Source organism: Peromyscus maniculatus, chromosome 5 (genome assembly GCF_049852395.1).
Source record: "Peromyscus maniculatus bairdii isolate BWxNUB_F1_BW_parent chromosome 5, HU_Pman_BW_mat_3.1, whole genome shotgun sequence".
NCBI lineage: Eukaryota > Metazoa > Chordata > Mammalia > Rodentia > Cricetidae > Peromyscus > Peromyscus maniculatus.
The window spans coordinates 134,907,664-134,926,582 of record NC_134856.1 but is presented as its reverse complement, the minus strand read 5'-3'; the positions used below and the strand labels follow the sequence as shown (position 1 = coordinate 134,926,582).

General features: G+C 44.8%; 1 protein-coding gene across 3 annotated transcripts in view; it reads right to left on the bottom strand.

Annotated features, from left to right (window-relative positions):
- Positions 1–225: 225 nt before the first annotated feature.
- Sfxn1 (sideroflexin 1) overlaps positions 226–18,919 on the bottom strand; it is a 45,026-nt gene continuing 26,332 nt past the window's right edge. For 2 of the 3 annotated variants that reach the window (XM_015995753.3, XM_076573347.1), the window contains exons 5-11: positions 18,162–18,237; positions 17,531–17,616; positions 16,554–16,681; positions 14,282–14,331; positions 3,476–3,525; positions 2,961–3,008; positions 226–2,286 (exon numbers count right to left, since the gene is read on the bottom strand). In XM_015995753.3, the coding sequence (XP_015851239.1) occupies positions 2,190–2,286; positions 2,961–3,008; positions 3,476–3,525; positions 14,282–14,331; positions 16,554–16,681; positions 17,531–17,616; positions 18,162–18,237 (535 nt within the window). In that variant the 3' untranslated portion in view covers positions 226–2,189. Of the gene's footprint in view, positions 2,287–2,960; positions 3,009–3,475; positions 3,526–9,371; positions 11,338–14,281; positions 14,332–16,553; positions 16,682–17,530; positions 17,617–18,161; positions 18,238–18,919 lie in introns of those variants that run through there. The other variant, XM_076573348.1, reaches the window with a different exon arrangement.

The following is an 18,919-nucleotide window of genomic DNA, read 5'->3' as shown; positions in this document are numbered from 1 at the left end:
GTCTCCTTTGGGGGTCTCTGAGCATGTCAGCTGTGAAGACAGGGGTACTGCCCTGTGAGGTTCAAGAGGGTGGAAGACCAGCAACCCCAGGCAGAAATACACTGTAGTTAAAAGATCAGCAAGAACACAGAACATGGCATTAGCAGTTACTGGTGAGGCTCAGATGAAAGGCGGCACAGATTGTAACACCCAAACTGCATGTTTCACATACGAACAAAGACAAAGTTTATTTTCATTCTGCATTTATTTGACATTTCATCAGTTGAACTGAAATAACACATTGGCTCTTACGTTGGCAAGACACCTCACTAATACTGATAGCTGCTAGTCAGTCACACACGCAACTCTAGCTCACATTAGAGAAATATTAACTAGTCACCTTACAACCTTATTGCGCTTCATGTGGCTTTGTCTTCAGAAAAGAAGTGTTTTTAAAAGATCAGCAAAGATTGCCAATTTCATTCATTTGTTCTTCTGTCTTTCTTCTTCTTCTTCTTCTTCTTTTTTTTTAAATAAATCATGATTAAACCACACAGTGAGTATTCCTATACAAAAGCACTAAGAGGCCCAAATTTCTAGAAACAATTTTCAAAGAGCCAGCTCCACACCCACTACTCATTGCTCACCACACCTGGGCTGACACCTGGAGTATGTCAGTCTCCCATCTGCGTTTTCACGTTCTCAGAGCTCCACACGCACTGGGGTAACAGCTCAGCGACCAGCGGGGTGAGGTGGACCCCAAGGCCTGCAGCTTCTCACGGAAATGTCCTCTAAGCATCTTTTGAGCCCTGCCTAGAACTCCAGGCTCTCACCACCATTTAAACAGAAGCAATGATGGCAACGAGGCTCATCCAAGGCCAGAATGTCACAAGAAGCCATTGCATTTCAAGTGGCTGGGCATTCAACACTACAGAAGATTCCAGCAGCATGGGGGGGAGGGGGATGGGAGCTTCAGATCCATACATCCTTTTAGAGAACAGAGAAACACAGACACAAGGCACACCGTTTTTTCTTTATGAGGAAATTCAATCTGGGCACATTATCAGGAAAAAGATCTATAGAAACTAGATAGTTTCTAATATTTTTTACTCACTTACAAATCTCTGAATTACAATGATTTACACTCAGTGTAACAAGGAGCTTGTCTATGACAGGGAACATCTACATACTTCCAACATGACCTCAGCTACACTGAACATGTAACATGTAAAATCACTATGGAGATGCAGACATGCTACGTAATTTCATGGTCTTCAAACAAACAGGGTGGAATGTAACACAACATTCACTGTTGCTGACTTGTTCATTTATTATCTTTGTATCTTCATGAAAGCAAAACAAAACAAAACAAAACAAAAAAAACAAAAACAAAAAAAGGAAGGAAATAAAGGGGGGAAAAGGCACATAGGGACTAGGAACTGTAGTTTCACATCAAAAAAACCCAACAAACCAGACTGCACTGGTACTGAATATATCCTAAACCTGGCATTGTGCATTTCAGTTAATTATTTGATGAAAATTCATGATTAGAAAGTACCTTTGAGGTCAGATTAATAATTTTATAAGAATACCAGACAAACTGAAAAGTTAACCAAGAGAAGTCAGTACTGTGAACACAGGATAATCGCAGGGACGAGTTCACAGCCTGCTCTGTGGCTGACTTCGGGAATGTGGACGGAGTGTTTACCTCTGAACCTCAATTTTTGTTACCATCTATTTTGGACTGGTCCACTGCCAAACTGGAGACAAAGTTTCCTTAGTTTTTACACTTGTATATTTAGTCTTAGACCTTTTGTGTTTTCCCAGTTCATGGCTGAGGCCTCTGTGGAACGAAAGGAGGAATGAAATGGGTGACCTTTCCAACCATTGACAACCAATGTTTACTGAGCCGGTAATTGGAGCACCTATGCTATGCCTACCAGTGCTTTTGAAAGCTCGAGGTGAGGGCTTTGAAAAAACGGCATCATTAAAAGTCTACCAGAAGGGTATGTTTGTAAATTACAACATGATTCAAATGTCATGCTCCTGACTGGCACTGGGTGCTGTGTCAAGGGGCAGCTTGACTCTAATGCAGATCTTTTAGAGGCTTTTGTAACTGGGAATGCCCCCATCACATGGGATTTCCTCACTGCTGTGGTTTCGGGAGGTTCACAGATGGCAGGAGGAGCCTCCAGGGCTTGGTCCTGGCTTCACAGGCCCTTGTTAAAGTACACGCGCTGTAATTCAGGATGACTCCTTTGGATGCTGGCTTGCAACTCATCCTCCAGGCTTGTCACAGGCATGGAACTGGGACAACGCAGAGGGAACAGGTTATCACAAGGGCAAAGCTAGGAACCTGAACTTAGGGAGAGGACACAGGTTCAGAGACCCAGGGCTGGTGCATGGACACGGGCTACAAAATGATCATTCTGGTCCCTCCGGAGAAACAATCACCACAACCAAGAACTGTACAAGGCCAATTGCTAAGCCTGTTCATCTGTTATTTCAGGCTGAAACCGTCTCATTGCTGGTAAGAGCACGTGGCAGTGACATGCCTGGACCCATGTGACCGCAGCCTGGCACGTAAGCAGCTACCCAAGCTAAGGGCAGAGCTGTGGTCAGGGAATCCATTCTAGTGGACGAACACCACAGATGTGCTGGTCTGTGGCACCAATGCAGGGAGCCACGTTAAAGGTTCTACAAGCAAAATGTACACGAGGCAACCTGACTCTCACAAAGGCTAAAACACTCCCATATGTAACAGTAGGGAGCAGGAAAGAACTGGGTAGAGCGAGTCCTGAGGTCCCACAGATCTGAGCTTGCCTGCTTAGTCCCTTCCTTTAAAGAGGATTCCCCGACCCTTTAGAGTCCTGAGTTTTTACTACTGAAATCAAATAACTGAATTTGTGTCTCCAGCTCATTTTTAGGATCGAAATTCACAATAATTCTGGAAAAAAAAGAAAAAAACCCCCACCACCTACCTCTTCTGAGGAAATAGAGCACAGCACAGCGGGGTCGCGAACACCAAACTTAAAAAACGAAACAGAACGACAGGTCAGTAGGTTAAAGTGTCACTTCTTGGCTTCCTTCCCTCTCCATGTATTTTAATGGCAACTCTTTCCTTCCTTTAGAGCACAGGATTGCCTTACAAACATGTACTGTTTAATCGCCAAATTGATAAACAAGGGCACCAAGAACAAAGGGGTGGGTACCTGGAGTTTACAGGAGAACACCCAGAGAGCCCTAAATTTGGAGGTGCCTGTGGTGACAGTTTCCATCTTTTTAATCACTGGGGCCACATAGCCCAGGCATTCTGGGTTGGTATCATTTTCAAAACTTCTCTTGTATCACCCAACCTTCCACAGGCATCAAAAATTACTTATATAAGTGTGATTTCTGTGTTGACTACTGTGATAACATATGATACACACCTATTGAATATATGCACACAATAATAATAGCAGCTACATTTTTTTAAAGGTTCACTTACACTTACCAAAAGCCAACCAACGTGACTTGAATTGGTGCACTCATCCACGGGAACCTCTGTATTGAGAAATATACCAGTGTGAATACTTCCCATGTGGTTCTTCAAAGAGCATCCCCATGGCATAAGACCCCATGCAATGGGATTAGTGAGATCCTGGGCAACACTGCCACACTGGTTAGTCCTGACTTCATGGCCCTGAGCTATGAATGACCAAGCAGCAGCCACTGCTCCCCCAAGTGTTATCCGCCGTGTACATGAGGTCTGGGATTAGCTAGCTAGCATTTAATTATGGTTTATCTGCTGCTAGGGAGGTAGAAGAGTTTGACATGCAAGTTTGACGAGACATGAACTTGCACTAAATCTCTGCCTCACCAACACTGATCAACTGTGTGGAAAAAGCAGGCAGAGACCAAGTTTTATTAGGATGCAAAATGAGCAGTCTCTCTAAGGTTGAGGATGAAGACAAGCCAGGAACCAAGGACAGTGACAGAGTGGGAGGAGCCTAGTAGACACCACCCTCCACTGATTTGCACATGCTCTTTCATGGATTTAGTTGCTGTGAGTAGGTTAAAACTATTTCCAGAATAAAATTTCTTTGCTAGTCATGAACGAGTAGGTTGGTCTTTGAGAAAATAAACATTGTTAGATATTTAGTTTGTAAAAAAGGAAAATACACAACATAAAGCGCAATGAGACATGGGGTTATCTCAGTAAGACCACAGAAATTTCTGCAACCAAATTGTGAGTTGGTTGGGATGTAATCAGCCACCTCAGTTCTGAGTCACACAAGTTGTTGCAAGACAACGTGCATAGAAGGCATACCCTGGTGCCCAAGGAGACTCCTTTGCTGAAAGGGATTACTGGGAGAGTCAACAGGGAGGGAGGAAAAGAGGGAATAAAGAGGAAGGGGAAACATCATCAAAATGAAACCAACCCACACAGGCTATGTTGGGGGGTGGTTAACCTAAAAGAACGAAAGAGGAATCTATTGCCATGTGCCACTTGACCACAGGACATGTTTTGAAAAATGCATCCTTGGGCCAGGCTGTCTGGGTACTCACTAGCATACATTGTAAATTCAGCTCACTGGGCTATATGATTTCAACACATATGGTCCTCCTACCTCTACACAAATAACTGGCCAGCCTGTTTAATGAGGGACTTTCACAGGGCGATTGCTGGTGGCCATGTCAAAGGAGCTGCTGTCAGCAATGGAGCTTACGGAATACAGCCCAGTGTATAGCAAGGCTACGCTGGGTGCATCCTGGAGAGGTGACGCCCTGGGAAGTCTCCAGCATGCCCCTTGCTTCTGCTACGGCCGCGCTCCTGCTGAATTTGGCATGGTGTGATTATTATAGGAAAGGACCCCACTGCATCTAGTACAGTGATTGCTTATCAGGAAAACCCCACTCCTCACCAGGCAATGCATTTGCAGATCACAATGAAGACGACTGTTATAAGAGTAATGATGAGTAGATCTATGATTTCATTGAATTTTCTGAGTTAGCCTAAAAGATTCAGGTGGTTAAGACAGTAAAGATGATTATGGAATTGGTTTATGTTATTCTGCCAATTGCTTCAATAAGAGAGAAAAAAAAAAAAAAGGCTAAAAGTCACCTTCCCCTTGGTTAGATGTGAGAATTCCAGACTACGGAAATAAGAACAAGGAAGCTTCATAAATTATAGACCCATCAATTCTGTCTGTGGAAAAACAGGCTGATGATCCTATACCCAAGGTTAGGCCTGATTTCCTTGGTCATATAATTACAGAATTAATCATAGGCCCCAGTATGCACCTTGAAAAAACAAAATTGTGAAAGGAAATCAAATGACCCTACTGTGTGTAAAGAAAATGGATGGTTAGCTGACCACTTGTTTAAAGTTTTTTTGTTTTGCTTTTTTTTAAATAGGATAGGAATCTGCTACATTGAAACTGCAAATACTGCCTGTCAGTACATGTAACTTGTGATCATAATGTGATTTCTTCCTGTGAAAAGATTTTGTTTTTGGAAAATATGTAACTTGTGGCTGTGAAGTAATTTTTTCTTGCATAGAAATTTTGTCTTAGGAGGTATAAGGGATAAGAGAAAAAGCAGTAAAGACATAAAGGAAAACATCAGGGAATATGTAGGAGGACATCAGGGAGGATGGGGGAGGAGGACATCAGGGAGGATGGAGGAGGAGGACATCAGGGAGGATGGAGGAGGAGGACATCAGGGAAGATGGAGGAGGAGGACATCAGGGAATATGTAGGAGAACATCAGGGAGGATGGGGGAGGAGAACATCAGGGAGGATGGAGGAGGAGGACATCAGGGAATATGTAGGAGAACATCAGGGAGGATGGGGGAGGAGGACATCAGGGAGGATGGAGGAAGACATCAGGGAAGATGGAGGAGGAGGACATCAGGGAGGATGGAGGAGGAGGACATCAGGGAGGATGGGGGAGGAGGACATCAGGGAAGATGGAGGAAGACATCAGGGAAGATGGAGGAGGAGGACATCAGGGAGGATGGAGGAAGACATCAGGGAGGATGGAGGAGGAGGACATCAGGGAATATGTAGGAGGACATCAGGGAGGATGGGGGAGGAGGACATCAGGGAAGATGGAGGAGGAGGACATCAGGGAAGATGGAGGAGGACATCAGGGAGGATGGAGGAGGAGGACATCAGGGAAGATGGAGGAGGACATCAGGGAGGATGGAGGAGGAGGACATCAGGGAATATGTAGGAGGACATCAGGGAGGATGGGGGAGGAGGACATCAGGGAATATGTAGGAGGACATCAGGGAGGATGGGGGAGGAGGACATCAGGGAGGATGGAGGAGGAGGACATCAGGGAGGATGGAGGAGGAGGACATCAGGGAAGATGGAGGAGGACATCAGGGAGGATGGAGGAGGAGGACATCAGGGAGGATGGAGGAGGAGGACATCAGGGAAGATGGAGGAGGACATCAGGGAGGATGGAGGAGGACATCAGGGAAGATGGAGGAGGAGGACATCAGGGAGGATGGAGGAGGACATCATGGAGGATGGAAGAGGAGGACATCAGGGAGGATGGAAGAGGAGGACATCAGGGAAGATGGGGGAGGACATCAGGGAAGATGGAGGAGGACATCAGGGAGGATGGAAGAGGAGGACATCAGGGAGGATGGAGGAGGAGGACATCAGGGAAGATGGGGGAGGAGGACATCAGGGAGGATGGAGGAGAACATCAGGGAGGATGGAGGAGGACATCAGGGAGGATGGAGGAGGACATAAGGGAGGATGGAGGAGGAGGACATCAGGGAGGATGGAGGAGGAGGACATCAGGGAAGATGGAGGAGGAGGACATCAGGGAGGATGGAGGAAGACATCAGGGAGGATGGAGGAAGACATCAGGGAAGATGGAGGAGGAAGACATCAGGGAGGATGGAGGAAGAGGACATCAGGGAGGATGGAGGAGGAGGACATCAGGGAAGATGGAGGAGGAGGACATCAGGGAAGATGGAGGAGGAGGACATCAGGGAGGATGGAGGAGGAGGACATCAGGGAGGATGGAGGAGGACATCAGGGAGGATGGAGGAGGAGGACATCAGGGAGGATGGAGGAGGAGGACATCAGGGAAGATGGAGGAGGAGGACATCAGGGAAGATGGAGGAGGAGGACATCAGGGAGGATGGAGGAGGAGGACATCAGGGAGGATGGAGGAGGAGGACATCAGGGAAGATGAAGGAGGAGGACATGAGGGAAGATGGAGGAAGAGGACATCAGGGAAGATGGAGGAGGAGGACATCAGGGAGGATGGAGGAGGAGGACATCAGGGAATATGTAGGAGGAGGACATCAGGGAGGATGGAGGAGGAGGACATCAGGGAAGATGGAGGAGGAGGACATTAGGGAAGATGGAGGAGGAGGACATCAGGGAGGATGGAGGAGGAGGACATCAGGGAGGATGGAGGAGGACATCAGGGAAGATGGGGGAGGAGGACATCAGGGAGGATGGAGGAGGAGGACATCAGGGAGGATGGAGGAGGACATAAGGGAGGATGGAGGAGGAGGACATCAGGGAAGATGGGGGAGGAGGACATCAGGGAGGATGGAGAACAGGTATGAGATAGAAGGAGAACAGAACAGAGAAAGAACAGAGTAGTAACAGCAGATAGAAAAAATAAAATGAAGAATTAAGTGTTGGCCCTCAAAAGAGTCTCCTGTGTGCATATGCTGTTGTGCTGACTCCATGCCTCCTCTCAAGTACCTACCTGCTTGAGGGCAGGTCTCTTGGCAGGAGACAATAAATTTTCACCCAAGATCCTCCTGGACATGAGACACCCAGGCTGGCACACAGCCTTAGGAATGGGACAATAGGCTAACTGTTGAGTGAGCCCATATGGGTATATGAACTTGAGCCTGTAAGAACAGCCCCCTCATCTCTAGTGGACTCTTGTCTGCCTAAGTAAATAGAGCCAGACATATCCAAGAGTGCACTTGTGTGTCACCTCAGGCTAGCTTTGGTTGAGGGTTCTTCATAATGACAAGGACTCTGGGTAATTCTGACTTGCTTGCGAAACCCCACCCATCCTCAGCTCCATTCCTGACTGTCTCCACTGCCCCATCCTGCCTATTCCCCAGGGAGAATTTGGTCTGAGGCCAAGAAATGAGTGATCTGAGGATGTCCCATCTTTTACTACATATACACAAACCCCTCAGGGTAGGGGCATGTCTTGCTTAACAGACTGTGTAAAAAGGAGGCATACTCCACAAAAATCTTCAGATGAATTAAAAATAACATACTAAGTTTAGAAGACATACATCTTCAGAGTGATATGGCTTGGGATACATAGTGACATGGATATGTATCTCAATGTTAATATGAGTCTCAATTCTTTTCTAATGGCTCCTTTTCCATTAAATTTATTGGCATACAATGAACTATACATCTTAATGTGTACAATGTAATTTGTGACCTATATGCAGTTATGAGGCTGTCATCACAATAAAAACAATGAGCCCATCATTCATCTTAAGTGCTTTCCATGTTCTTTGAGCCCTTTTGGGATTCTGCTCCTTTCCTGGTCTCTGTTCCCTACCAAAGTTGTAACTCTGACCTCACTATGCATCAGTTTATGTTTCCTAGGGTTTGAGTTTACTTTTTTTTGTAAGTCTCATGTAGCCTAGGCTGGCCTAAGCAAATTTACTATAGAGCCAAGAATGACCTTGAACTCCTGACCTCCCTATGTCTACTGCCCAACTGCTGTCGTTACAGGCGTGCATCACCAGGTCTGGATCTAGGGTTTTATATACAGTATCTACTTTTTTGTGTTGTTACTTTGGGAATTCATGCTGTTGCTGCATCAGTAAATCATTGTTTTTCATTGACAAGGTAAGTATTCCACTGAATGGGTTGATACACTTTCCTGTTGACTTTGGGGCTGTATCCACTTTGAGGCTAATGTAAACAAAGCTGTGATTAACTTCCATCTTTTATGGATATTTGCTTTTGTTTCTTTTAGGGAAATATTTAGAAATGGCTGGATTGCACTGCAGCATATGTTTGTATAAATGGCTCACATGTTTTCCAAAGTGGCTGTACCATTTTACATGTCCACCAGCAGGTCATGAGAGTTCCAGTTCCTACACAGACTCATCAACACTTGTTACTGTCAATTGTTAACTGTAGCCAGTCCAACAGGGCTTTGACAGCAGCTCATGTGGTTTTCACTTTAATTTCTCCAATGACTAAGCGATCCCAAGCATTTTCTATGTTCTATTTGTATATATTTAGTGCATCTGCTGGACTCTTTTGCTCATTTTTGCATTGTCATTTTCTTGTAGGGGGTTTTAAGTTCTTCATAAATTCTTTTGCTTTGCGACTTGTTTTACCTAGTCCATTTCTTGTCTTTCATTCTCTGTATAGTTTTTGAGAGAGAATTTAAAAATGTTTTGAAGTAGTCAAATTTTTCATTGTTTTTGGTGATGTATCCAAGAAATCTTTGTCTAAACTCTGTGTTCAATGATATTTTCTTTTTATACTTGAGTTTTTAGATTTAGATTTCACCAACCACGGGGAGTTAATTTGTATAGAGGGTAGAATCAATTCCCTATCTACAACCCAACCACCCACAGATCCCCAACAAGCCACACTCTGTTCTCGATAAGCTTCTACAGAACACGTGCTACTGGCTGGTCCTCTGGGAGTCTATGCCAACTTCAGCTCCTCTGCATTCTCCGTCGCCCCAAGCTGAAATCACCTTGTGATATGGCCACTGATTCTGAGAGAGAGCAAGGCTCATGCCCTGTTTCTATGACTCTAGTACTGAACACTGCTTACCACAGGCATCCAGCAAAGGTCCCAAGAGTAAAGACTGTCTATGAATAAGTAAAGAATGTCACGTTCATATTCATTGACAAACAACCCCAAACAGCTACTGAGTAAACACTGCAGTCTATTCGAGAAACATAAAGATACAGAATTAAAAGTCCAAAGAATGACCTCAGGACCTAAATCTATCAGTTTTATTCCCAACGAAAGTGCCAGGGAACTTGAAGAGTATGAGGCCTGTTTTTCAAGACAAATGTTCAAGGACACACTGTATTTTAGGCAGTGAACTTTTGGTTAGCTGTAGAGATTTCCATGAGTCACCTGCCCATAGCTGCTGTGTTTTCCCAGCCCTCCATTTGGAAAAAGATAAGATGCGGGGGAGGATGAGTCATGCTGAATGTTCTCCAAGTGTTGTTGTTTAAAAAGCCGAGAATGTTCAATTGGTCTCATGTTAGGAGGGGAGTTTGATTACCACAGAAAAATCTGCACTTCCAAAAATGATAAGAAAATACTTCAAGCTCCAAACAAGAACATCGATACATTCTTCCCCAGTGTATGTTTGAATAATGGCCACACTATCAAACAAGCCCCACATGGAAAGAGAATATGTAAGTGGAACTTGACCCTTGAACTTGGGAGTGGTAAGTGTACAGGGATCCTTCAAGAACACTTAGCCTTGACTGTTTCAAAGCAATATGTTCCTTGAAACTGGAAGGAATGGGGCTACAACCAGACTCCCCGAGGCTAGGGAGGATCTTGGAATGATCCTGAACTATTCTGGCCACATCTTCCCACCTTGCCACCAGGATTCCAAAGCCAGTGGCCTCTTTGGGGGTTGTGATGGAGGGCTTCTGAGTGAAGAGAAAGTGAGGTGGCACACTTCTAAACTGGAAGCAACCATGCTGCCAACTAGAAATTAAGATAGGGGGGGTCAGTGTGTGAAGATGTTTGCTGTCTGGGTAGGCCTGGCAACCTGAGTTCAACTCCAGGTATCGACATAAGGATGGAAAGAGAAGCAACCCCAAAAAGCTGTCCTCTGACCTCCACATGTGTGCTGTGGCACATGTGTGCCCCCCATATATACATATACACAACAATAATACACTTTCAAAATTTAAAAAAGATGAGGTGGGATAAACTCAGGACATATATGTCTTTTTTAGGACAATGTGGCCATGGTGATCAGAATGCTTGTCTCCTCTAGTCTTTTTCATGTAAGAAAATGCTAGGATATACACACAGGAATTTCCATCTATCACAGCCATAAAAAAAATGTGCACTATGACTAACTAGACCTTCTGTCCAATATCTGCCATGGTAAGATTAGAGTTACCATGGTAACCATTCTAACACTGAGACCCCAGGAGTTCAAAGGCTGGAGAATTAGAATACTAAAGAACCAACTTCATGTCTCAGGTTCCCCCCATGGCCATTTGTCCTCCATCAGTGGGATGCAAGCTTTCTTACAGAGCTGATGTAATTCTAAGCCAGGATCAAGGATGCATACCAGCAGCCAGAGTGTGTACTGTGTCCACAGGCTGGAGCCAGTCTCTTCCAAATAATGTCCTTCCTAAAAGGGACAACATTCTCAGCCTCTACGCCACCATCAAGTTGCACTGTGCAGTATGTACTGCCTGTTTGTGGAATATTCTACTTAGTATGTTTGGACTGTGGGTACTCCCACATAACCGGAACATCAGCAGTTTACCACTAACTGGCCGGGGGGTGGGGGGGTGGGGGGGTAACCAGGAAAGCTTGCATGGCGTGATGCTGCTACTGAAGGTGGGCTGCAGACGGTTTCCATAGTGACCTACAAAATCTTGATGACCACAATCTGTGGGTCAAAGGACTAACAAGTACTATTTTTTTTTTTTTTTGCAAAAGCTGTTACTTTTATGCCAGAAAAACGAACACAGAAGATGATAATATTCAAGAGAAGAAATCTAGCCTCACCTAAAATTTTTTTATTATTTTTAATTATGTGTGTGAGTGTTTGTGTATGTGTCTGTGTATGGGTATATGTACTTGAGTATAGATGCCCTAGGATGTCAGAAGAGGGCATTGCGTGTCCTGGGGCTGGAGGTACAGGATGTGGGTGCTTGGGAAAGGGATGTGAGTCCTCAGCAAGAACAGAGTGCGCTCTTAACCAGCAAGCCATATCTCTAGCCCTGGTCTTGCTTTTAAAGGTTGATATCACTTGCCTTTGGCAGGAGGGAATATTTGCCTTATTTAATATGCTCTTCCATTCTCTGTTATTTTCAAATTTATTTATGCCAGGGCCTTAAGATAGTGAAAAGTGAAAAGGCTGATGGGTCCATCTATACCCTCAGCGCAGATAATAAAGATGATCTGGCAGACAGCAGCTCGGGATGCTGACCTGGTGTTGGAAGGCTCCCCACTATCCCACTGTTCTAAGACTTAGTCCCTGTGCTCAATTCATGTTGTAGGTTTTCTCCCTCAGAGTCTGACTCTGTTCCTGTACGTCAGGCGGAGACTGCCAGAAGAGGGCTTGTCTTCAGATTATCTGAAAACCACAGAGATTTCTGACTGGCAAACTGCATATGATGTGGTCATTTGATAGTTTATAGATAGAAGTTTTGTGTCAGTTATATATAAACTCTCAAAGATAACATTTCCTAAACTTTGTACTAGAAAAAGACTTCAGTAAAATCTTCTCATGTATCTTCAAAATAATAATTAATTGCAATGTCAAGAGAGGACACAATTTCATTTTGTTCTAGATGGCAGCCTCCTCTTATCCAAGTCCCCAAGTGGCTGCCTGGAACCCTAGATAGTAGAAGCCTGGCATGTACTATGCTTCTGCTTATACACACCTTCCCATGACCCAGTTTAACATAAACCAGAGACACTGAGGAATGGACAATCACTGATAACACAATTAATAGTTATAAGAATGATTATAGTATAATGAAACTGCCAGCATCGCCACCTGCCCTTTGGGGCCATTATTACATAAAATAAGGGTCACTTAGAAATGAGTACTAAGAGATCGTGACAGCTGACGTGGTAAGTAAGATGGCTGCTGAGTGACTCACACGCCGCTAATGTGAACAGTGTGGACCCTGGACAAAAGGCTGATTCACATTCTAGACAGGCAGAGGACAGCTCAGAAAGGCTCACAATTTAAAACATATGCATTGCTGGTCTGTGGGATTTTCCACTTAACATTTTTGGACTGTGGGTGACCCTAGGTAACCCACTGCCATGTTGACAGATTTACTGCTTAAATATCAGCTACTGTTTCTGCCTTTTGTTGACTTGTGGCTGAGGCTCTTAGAAGCCTCTGGTGTGCAGCTTTCTGGAGAAGCGGGAGGTCTCTGAATCCTCTGACAATGCTCCAAGAGCAAAGAGACATTTTGTCACCACACAGTGACTCTGACACTAATGCACATTGCCATGTTAGATGTTTCAGATACATAGCTTGGGGTTTTTAATTCTCTATGTCCCTAGAATTTCCAGGAGAATGGCTGGGCATTCCTGTCCCTTACCATGGTCCAGGGAGGTGCTTGTGCTGTTTATTTGCAGCATACTTTCTTAGCTTACAGTGTTTATGAAGTGTCCGTTCAGCATTTGGTTTTCCTTCTCCTCCTGGGGCCCATATGGAGCACATGGACCTATGCGTATACATCATGATCTCATCCTAGAAGCATCTGGTCTGGGACAGCATCCCTTCTCTCCAGTTTTATGTACGATACTCCTTTGCTTTTACAGTTCTGCTTCTAAGACTCAAATGGTCCACCCCAAGGGAGCTGCCATGTTCACAGTACACCTGCTCCTCCGGGGAGGGCCAGGGCTCTGCTCTTAAGCATGTCTCTACACTCAGCATGATATGAAAGAGCCATCTTATCCCACTGTATCCCAACTGGGCTAATCCTAGAACCAACAAAACACAATCTGTAGGGCACAGAGATGGCACATAGCAATGCATACTTTCTTATGATAGATCAATAAACTTTTAGATATGACTACCAAAGAGAAATACTAAATTCAACGCTCCAAGAAGTTATTATTCCAGATGGTTCCACTCCCGATATTGCAGATAATTTCCTATGTCCCAAAGTCACTACCATCTTCTCACTCTGACCTAGCTAGGCATGCCACACATGACCAGGTGGAGAGTCCACTCACTGCCTCCCCACAGCAGAAGTCTTCATACCTTCTCAAACATCCGAGAGTGGAAAGGAGATGCTTTCAGAAGCATCATATCTTCATATTTACGTAAGTGTCCGAGGGAAACTGGCCTTCAGATTGTCATTCACTAACTATTCTGTTCAGTGTGAAGTCTGAAAAGGACTCACAGCTGGGTGTGGTGCTACACACCTTTACTCCCAGCACTTGGGAGGCAGAGGCGGGGGAATCTCAGTGAGTTTAAGGCCAGCCTGGTCTACAGAGTGAGTTCCCGGACAGTGAGGACTACGTAGAGAAATGCTGTCTCATAAAAGAAAGAAAAAGAAAGAAAAGGACTTACAAAATGACAATGGAATGGGTCTTACCTTCAGAAAGGCTTTCTTTTCCAACGTGTTCATGATAAATGGAGGGATGGCTGTAATAAAGACAGGGCCATTTAAATCTTCACTTAACGCCTGCCTTCAGCTGCGTTTCCCGTAACAGGCTGATAGAAAGCCGTGTCGCTTTTAGGCTATTTTTACATTGGCAGAGTGAAAGACTCAAACCAAAGCCAGTGCAGAACTGGAGCTGAGTGGAAACTGGGGTGCAATACTGTTTTCAGGCCATCTGGAAATCCGGGCTCAGGAGATGTGTTGGGGTCTCAACAGCCTTCTCTTTGGAATGACAAGCCTGCTGGTCCCTAGATACCTTCACAGACCACACTGGCAGCCCACTAGAGTATCAGATAATGCTGATCTCCTCCAGTTAGCTGAAACACAACATGATCAATGCTGTCTCTCAGTATCTACAGGGGACTAGATCCAGGACTCCTGTGGTTACAAAATGCATGGATGCTCAGCCTTAGAGCTGCTGGTCATCTCTAGGTGAATTGTGGCTTACAGACAACATACATGATGTGCAAAGAGTTACAAGAATAACAAGAAGAAAGCCTGAACGTGTTCAATACACATATCTTCCTTTTGGTGGCTGGTTGACTCTGGATGCTGAGCTGCATACACACTGCAGAATGTTCCTCAGTTTTCCTTTATGTACTTTTCTTCAACTTTTGTTGCTCATTCAAGCTAGTCAGCTCGGAGCATCATGTGACAATAGCCAGCATCATGTGACAATAGCCAACAGCAGCTGACAGACATGCTTCATTTGAGAGCACCTTGTAATCGCCAAGTGTTGTTTACATGGAGTTTAGGTGAAGAAATTCAAGAACATTAATTCCTGGGTTTCTTTCTTTGTTTTCCCTACAAAGAAAGCTGTCACTCGAAGGTCCTTTGATGTCTGAGTGTCTAAGAACCTTCTCTAGACCCCCAAGCAGCCCGATAGGTAGACAGGAGATTCTCATAGGGTCTTAATATGACACAGATGTTTTCTCTGCTCATGCTGACCTCACACTATGTAAATAACAGAGTAGCTGCCAGATGCACATTTTCTAATAGCTGTCCTCAGCATTGTCACTGTCCCATGTTCCAGGGAGAACTTCAGGAGAAAGTACTTATCTCCATGGACTTCAAAAGCATCATCTTAAGATTTATACAGTCCACACCCACTTCCATCCACTCTCATCATCTCCACTACATCACTCTGGCTTGCTGCCCGTGGTGCAGGGGCACCCCGAACTATCTCCACTCACCACTGCTGCACCCCTTTAATCTAGTCTCACATAGCACCCATATCACATAATTACCATGTTTAAAACTGCGTGGTGCTCTATTCCTCAGAATAAAAGTTAGAGCTTGGAATGCCCAAGTAGCTGGCGCTAGTCTTTGAGGCCCCTTCAAATCCTTTCTTTCTCTCCTCCTTTGCAGAATGCCTCCCACACAAAAGGCAAGCTCCTGCCCCTCTGTTGATGCCCACTCTACCTTGCTAAGAAGTCGCCCCCATCCTTATCCCTACCCAGTCCCTTGCCTGGCCACTTGCTTCCTCCATCCCTAGCGTTCCTTCCCTTGGCTCTTGTCACCATTTTACATACAGGTTAAGAATCCCTAATCAAAAAAACCTCAGCTCTGGGGGCTGGAGAGATGGCTCAGCAGTTAAGAGAACTGGCTGCTCTTCCAGAGGACCCATGTTCAATTCCCAGCACCCACATCGCAGCTCACAACTATCTGTAATCCAGCTCAAAGTGATTTGACACCCTCATACAGACATAAATGCAGGCAAAACACCAATGCACATAAAATAAAAATCAATAAATCATAAAAAACCCCTCAGCTCTGAAATGTTCCATAATCAGTCACCTTTCTCAACTCTCATACATCAGCTACAATGCATACCTACAATATGCAACGTTTGTTGCATTATGAAGTCATTAGCAATATTGCATAAAATTATTTTTAGGCCACATGTACAAGATGTATATCTATCATGAACAAATTTCAAATTTACCTTTGGGGCCCCCTGAGAGGTACCTCATTTTATTTATATGTAAATGTTCTAAAATTCAAACAAATCCTCAACCTGGGGCACTCCTGAAAGCCCCAAGCACTGTGGTAAAGGATGTCCCATTTGTACCACCCATTGTTTACTTGCTCAGGCGCAGGCTCCACCATCAGAAGGTAGTTTTCACAAAGGGCAGTGCTGTTTGCTGTTTTGTTTACTGGTAAAGGCTTGGCATGAACTACACGCAGGACCTCCAAGCTCACTCACCCATGCCGGGGGCTGCCATGAGGATCCTGGAGACCACCACCTGCGTGATGGCTTGTTTTGCAGCATTGGTCGATTCTCCCAATCGGGTGCCATTTTCATCAGTGACAGGAATGCCGACTTTGAGTTCCCTGAAGGGCAGAACATACGCAGAGGGGTTCACAGATGCCTCGAGGCAGCGCCCTGAAGGAGGGCTCTGGTGAGGAAGATTAAGTACCTCCTTCATCCAGTTCCCCACTCAAGTGTCATTCTTGGCACTGAGAAGTCTATTTTTGAATATCATGAACAGGTTCAAGCCTCCTGTGATAGACATGAAGGGAAAATAACAGGAGTACTCCTTTTTCAGAAGGATGTACCTTTCCAATAATAATATGATTTGAGGGGTGGATATGCTAGCTCAAAGGTGACGTTAATTTCTGTGCTCAGGTACAGATCTGAACAACCTTCTAAATCAGAAATAGATACAGTACATAGCGTTACTGAGCATCTCACGTATTGCCAGTCATTGCAACCTAACCCTGTTGGATATTCATTAGCTACATACAGTTTCTAATGCTAGGAGCCAACTCCTGCCACTGCCCTGATCTTTTGTGATCTGTCCAAAATGCTTATTCTTTCTTCTCCTTCAATTTCTGTCAGTTCTAAAAACACATTTTCAAAGATAAAGATTAAAATTACCTTAAGCTCCATATGAAAATTCCAAGGGAAAGCCAAGAAACTCTTGGCTTTCTCCATCTCTGGTCTCAATCTTACAGAACTTTTTTCTGTGTAGAGGGTGTAGACCTTTGAAATAGGAAGACTATGCATTCTAAGGCTCTAGGCCTTTTTCAGCCCACTTCAACGAACAGGAACCCAGTGGGCTTGCCCTTACCACCCCACTCTATTTTGAAGCAAATCTCAGATTTCATATGATTTCATCTACACTACGAGAAACTCCCCCACGGGGCCCAAGTCCCTGCCTGGTGCCTGTGTGCTCTTACCTTTGCCTCATCAGCGGGATGTTAATGCAGTTAGCAGCGGCTACGGCAGCGAAGGGAACAAAACGTCCTATCAGTGGTGAGACGCGCTGTAGGAAGATAATTCCACGAGTGTCATCTTGCTTTTCCTGGATGGCTGGATGGAAATTCTTACGTCTTCCTAAAAACTCCGCAGTCCTGGCTGTATAGAGCCAGGCCAAGGGGCTTCAAACCTGTTGCTTAGAGGTATTTCTGTATCTCTGGCAGAGACATACTGAGACAATGCCCCCATCTAAGACACTTTGATAGCTAGTTTGTGTGGCTGGAAGCACGTCACCAAGTCCCAGAACTTCGATTTCAGAGCCAGCTCTTCTACCTCTTCAAGCTCCCCCCATTCCCCCACCCCAGTCTTAGGAGGGTTTTTTAGAGAGAAGCATTTAGAACTTAATTCATAGAGCCAGGAACAGACCAGTCTTGGCTGATGCTACTAGTTACAACCTTCCCCAATCCACTAGAAGATACAATTAAACTATGCAGCTGAAGATGGCTACAGGCAAGCCAAGCGGCTGCAATTCTTTTGAGAATAACAGAGGCCCTCAGAGTGACAGGCGAGAACAAGTTAAGATGCTCTGCCATGGAAACACAACTCAAGTACCTTGGTTAAGGCGTTAAGTCCTAGGGCTGTCGCCACAGCACCAGTTGTAGCAGAAACATAAGCCGTACCCAGCTCACTGAAAAAAAAAATAAAGACATCATGTGAATGATGGGTGTAGGTCAGGGATCATGAACACAGGATCTGAAGAAACTGAGGAGGCAGGAGTGTATGATCAGCAGCGGAGAGTCTGCAGAGTAACATTTGGGGGTGACTCCACCAGTGTGGGAATCCAGAATGCAACACATCCCTAACAGTGGGCTACAACCCAAACAAGCAGGCATGCAGATGAAGCACCCATGTAGATGAGGAAGGAGAGGAGCTGTGGGTGTGTGGAAAGCTGCGGATGAGCAAAGGCTCTGGGATAAGTGTTTGGGACACATTTGTACAGACTATCATTCTATCAAAACTATCATTCAAAACATTAACGTACACGCCGAAAGCAAAGTGCAGCAGGGCCATCTTAGAAGGTTAGTTCACTGTACAAAAACAGTCCAAGTTTATCTCTAAAGTGCAGTGGAGCCAGAACTGTTCTAATGGTGAGAAACGCCACTGGGTGGCAGGATTCAGCATCCTGTGCTCCATTTGATGATAGCAGAATACTGGATGTCAAAGGCAATTTCCCAACAGAAACAGGACTGTTTCAATTGTTGTGCAAATTATAGCTATAGTTTTAATTACTCTCAGCTTGGCAAATATATATACATACATATATATATATACATGTGTGTATGTATATATATATGTATGTATATTTATAC